Raw genomic sequence first — 5,000 nt, forward strand, 5'->3', positions numbered from 1 at the left:
CCGATCAATCAGCGGCGTGTTAACATTAAAGAAAAATTAACCGTCGACGCTCCCTCGCTTCGCTTCGCGGTCTCGTTTTCTTTCCCATATCGGTGAACACGCCGAAGGTGATTTAATACGGTGGTAAACGGGGTGGGAAACGGGGTGGGTGGAGGGAGGGATAAAAGATGCGGATAGAATGAGGAGAAGAAGAATGGAGAAATAAGCGTCGTGACAATGACACGCGTCTCGCGATGATCTTTTACGATGAATAGAACAAATTTTGTGAGCCTAATTTCGATAAAAGTGCTATATACAATATTCGATGAATAAATATGATACTACTGTCGATATGAAATCCGATAAGAAGAGCCAATATATCGAAACTAAGATAGATAGATAGATAGATAGATAGATAGATAGAGAGAGAGAGAGAGAGAGAGAGAGAGAGAGAGAGAGAGAGAGAAATAGAATGAAAGAAAGAGAGAGAGAGAGAGAGAGAGAGAGAGAGAGAGAGAGAGAGAGAGAGAGAGAGAAAGAGAAAAAAAGAAAGAAAGAGAAAGAAACACGCGCACGTAATCGACGAACGAGCGAGAGGGCGCATACGACGAATGTTTTGATCAGCATTAATTAATTCTAATACGCAATCATGGATGACAATTCTAAAGGTGTCGAGATAGATAATGTGAGACAGATAGAAAGATAGAAAGATAGATAGACAGATACATAAATAGATATACAGATAGATAGTCAGAGAGAAAGACAAAGAGTGATAGATAAATAGATAGATAGATAGATAGATAGATAAAGAGAGAAACAGATATAGATTGATAAGAAGGATGATACGATCTAGGATTTACCAAAAGATTTAAGGTAAATCCATTGATCCTTAGAAATAGATACATGGCTATCGAATTAAATAATGTCGACACTTAAAATTTAGTGAAGTGAATATCGTCCAATTGAGCACGTTCTTTTCTATATTTTTAAGAATCAATCGTCGCGATTACCTTGAATGTTGAGTTTTTGCTTTGCAAAAAAAAAAAAAAAAAAAAAGAACAAATCTTGAAGTATCATTAATAATTGCAATATCACTCTTAATTGTTATTTTTATAACGATGAAAAATATTAATCTCAATCAATAGCCAGGCATCGAATGAAAATAAGTAATGAACGGCGGCGGTTCTTCAGAAAGAATGATAGAAATAGTGGGCGATGATTTCCTTTTCCTCTTTATTTTTTTTTTATTTATTTTCTTTTTTTTTTTTTTAATTTTTATTTTTTCCCTATGAGACTTCCTCGCAGATAATAAGACTAAGCTGTAATTATTAGCGGGTGTAATAAAAGGATGTATTACGCATGAGGGATAATGATTCAATAGACACAAGGACTAATGGAAAAAGACAGAGGTAGTAAAATGGAGATGATAATTAATCGGATAATTAATATCCAATTAGTTGATAAGTAATTACACATCATTGAGATAGACATGTGATTGTAATCCGTTTACGTTCTTTGAGCTCTCTTCGATAGCTCGAAATTCAATTCGCCCTCCTGATGCAATAAAAAGAAGAGAATGAATAAAAAAGGAAAATTCATTTTTTCTTTTTCTTTTTTTTTCTTCTTTTTTCTTTTCTTTTTTTTTTCTTTTTTTTCTTTTTTAAGAACGAAGGAAAGTCGTAAGTACTACGGATATTCTAATTGTAAAAGCATACTATAGTATATTCTTCTTACGGCATATATTCCTACGTTAATTAAAGGACGGGGATTATTAATTAGATGCTCGTCGCACGATATAATTTTTCTCGTAATAATCGTAACCATAATCAGGAACAAAAAAGAAAATAAAAAAAGAAAAACGAAAGAGAGGGAAAAAAAATTAAAATTAGCAAAGAAAAGAGACAACTTCGACGATTTTTCCTTTCACCTCTCATCCACATTATGTTTTTTTTTTGGTCTCTCTATAAAATTCCAAGTCTTCAATCCTCTTATCCCTTCCTTGCTTTTTCATTTCGTTCAATTTAAAGAGAAGTTTTAATACTTGGTGATTACTGCTTACCGCCTTGGTGGTCTAACATCATCAGTGTGTTCGCTGCGACATCCTCGCTCTATGATGGGGTCGAAAGGGCCCACACGTTAACGGAAATGAAAGATCTTTGAGTGATTCGTGTGAATAACTGGAAAATTATACAAAACAAGAAAACACCGCGTGCACGTCCTGTCAATGGCTATTATATATTAACAAAAGAAAAAATAAAAAAAATAAAGAAAATTAGAAAAAAAGAAAAAAAAAACAAAGCTATTGTGGACTATAATGATCGATAGTTCGTATAAACTCAATTAACGATGATACAAATTATATAAAATAAAAATAAAAGCCAAATGAGAAAAGAAATCTTAAGACAAGACGTACCACGCTGCTATAAAAAAAAAAAAAAGAAAAAATTTCGCAACAAAAAGAATATATATATATATATATATATATATATATATATATATATATATAACGTGTAAAAGAATATTTCGAGCAAGATGGCCATCTAGAAATAATTCACAAGTCAAACGAACAGTCACTATCGTTTATTAATATATTAAATGTTGCCATATAATTAACATACCGACATTGGACCATCTTGTTCGGCAAAATTATAATAATAATATATCGAAAGAGGATAATGGAAAATCAATTGTAAGTAAAATTGTATAAACAATAATAATAAATATGATAATAAGTCGATGATGAAGATGATAAATACGAGTATCTGATATTATGAATGTAATAAATAAGATACACATAAACCGAGCGATCGTGGCAAAAAAAAAAAGAGAAAAAAACAAAAAAATGTGAAAAATCGATACGAATCGCGATTGACCGATGCTTTTCATTGATTATTCAGAAATATTCTTTAACGGTGCACCGTGACGATCTATCTAATCGCGATTGCAATAAATTGTTCTAATCGCTTACAACGTGCCACCATATATGCTTTCGCTTCTTATAATGCAAAACACGGACTTGAACTAATACCTACGTGATAAGACAACGGTTGACAATAATACGTTTGAGATGCAGAGGTTCAACCAAGGAGTGAAAAAAAAATAAAAGAATAAATATATATTATATATATAATATTATATATATATATATATATAAAATATATAATAGATATTATATACGACAGAGACAGACATCTACCTCTAAGACGTGTACGAAGTATGTAAATACGGTTTCGGGGATTTTACACTAAATAAACGTAATATATGTACACATATACATATACATATACATATACATATACATATACATATACATATACATATACATATACATACATATACATATACATATACATATACATATACATATACATATACATATACATATACATATACATATACACATACATATACATATACATATACATATACATATACATATACATATACATATACATATACATATACATATACATACATATACATATACATATACATATACATATACATATACATATACATATACATATACATATACATATACACATACATATACATATACATATACATATACATATACATATACATATACATATACATATACATATACATATACATATATATATACATACGAATATATAGGCTTGTAAATATATTATACGTATACATATATATATAGAGATATAATATACGTAGGTATTACACGTTGACTCAAAGCAACACAGCTAAAAGCTTTCGTGTGAGGCTACAGAGAGTATATATATATATAAGTACACAATCCAAAGAAGAACATGTGTAGTATTTGTGAAAAGTAAAAAAGACAGGGGAAATTTAATAATACATACGTATGCGCCTGCAAGATATATGCATACACATATACGATTACACTATATATATATATATATATATATATATATATCACACGCTTCATGTTATTTATTATTTGTGCGGGCATAGAGTACTAAAGAGAAAAGCGCGAGGAAAATTTCAAGGACAAAACTTGGACAAGGTTGGTCCTTGGTCTATGGTCTTTACATCGGACATTCTCTTTTTTTTTTTTTGTTTGAACGAGCGAACTTTTCGTAGAAAAAAAAAAAAAGAAAAGAAAAGAAACGAAACTTTAAAGAAATCTTCTTTTTTAAATAAAGAAACAAAAAGGCAAAGAATAAAAAGAAAATAAATGAGGAGAAACACATAGACGGAGGAGGGCAACAAGTGAAAAGTTAATATTGTTTTCCCGATCAATGAGGGCTGGACGAAGAAAGAAAAAAAACAAGAGAAACAGATAGAGAGATAAAGGTTTTAAATATTGAAAAACGGGATAATCGTTTGTTCTTTCTTTTTCTTTTTTTTTTTTTATGTATATATATAGATACCAATACTGGCAATAGCAGCAGCAGCAGCGATAGCAGCAGCGGATGCTAATAAATACTGAGATAGACCACCGATGCTAATTGTTAGTTGGTGTCGTTATCGATTTAGAATAATTAATCATTACTACTGATTAATTAGGTTTATTCTAGCAGTGTCGTAGTGTGTCATGATTGGTAGATTGTTATTAACGTTAGTAACAGTAGTTTATATAGTTAGTGATTAGGCGGTGTTAAAAGGGTATGCTTTAGTAAATATACAAAAGAGGTGGGGGGGCGGTCTGGCTGGGGCCAAAAAGTGATTAAATGGAAAGGGAGCGTAAGTATTAAAATAAAAAAAAAGGAAAAAAAAAGAAAAAAAAAGTACCAACTACTTGCAATAGTGATAAGAGTATTAATAAATATATAGTCTATATGTATAACGAAAAAACCTGTTTAGTGGCAGTTGACTGTTCGTTTATCGTTGAATCGCGTTTCGGGATCGTACTCTGTCTGATAATAAGAAAAAATGAAAATATTTTCTCATAGAAAAAAGAAGAGAAAAAATATCTTACCGATTTGTCCAGCTCTCTTAACCTTACCGCATATAAATATATAATGTAGATGGAAAAAACGTGACTTGAGAAAATTATAAAAAAAAAAAAAAAAATAAAA

General features: G+C 30.4%; 1 protein-coding gene across 9 annotated transcripts in view; it reads right to left on the reverse strand.

Annotated features, from left to right (window-relative positions):
* Snap25 (Synaptosomal-associated protein 25kDa) overlaps positions 1-5,000 on the reverse strand; it is a 33,630-nt gene that overhangs the window by 13,713 nt on the left and 14,917 nt on the right. For 4 of the 9 annotated variants that reach the window (XM_035864423.2, XM_085655039.1, XM_035864432.2 and 1 more), the window contains exon 4: positions 2,039-2,087. The exons of the other annotated variants lie outside the window; for them this stretch is intronic. In XM_035864423.2, the coding sequence (XP_035720316.1) occupies positions 2,039-2,087 (49 nt within the window). The remainder of the gene's footprint in view (positions 1-2,038; positions 2,088-5,000) is intronic. 9 annotated transcript variants of the gene reach the window in all.

Source organism: Vespa mandarinia, chromosome 2 (genome assembly GCF_050613455.1).
Source record: "Vespa mandarinia isolate Hongniang chromosome 2, ASM5061345v1, whole genome shotgun sequence".
NCBI classification, from domain to species: domain Eukaryota; kingdom Metazoa; phylum Arthropoda; class Insecta; order Hymenoptera; family Vespidae; genus Vespa; species Vespa mandarinia.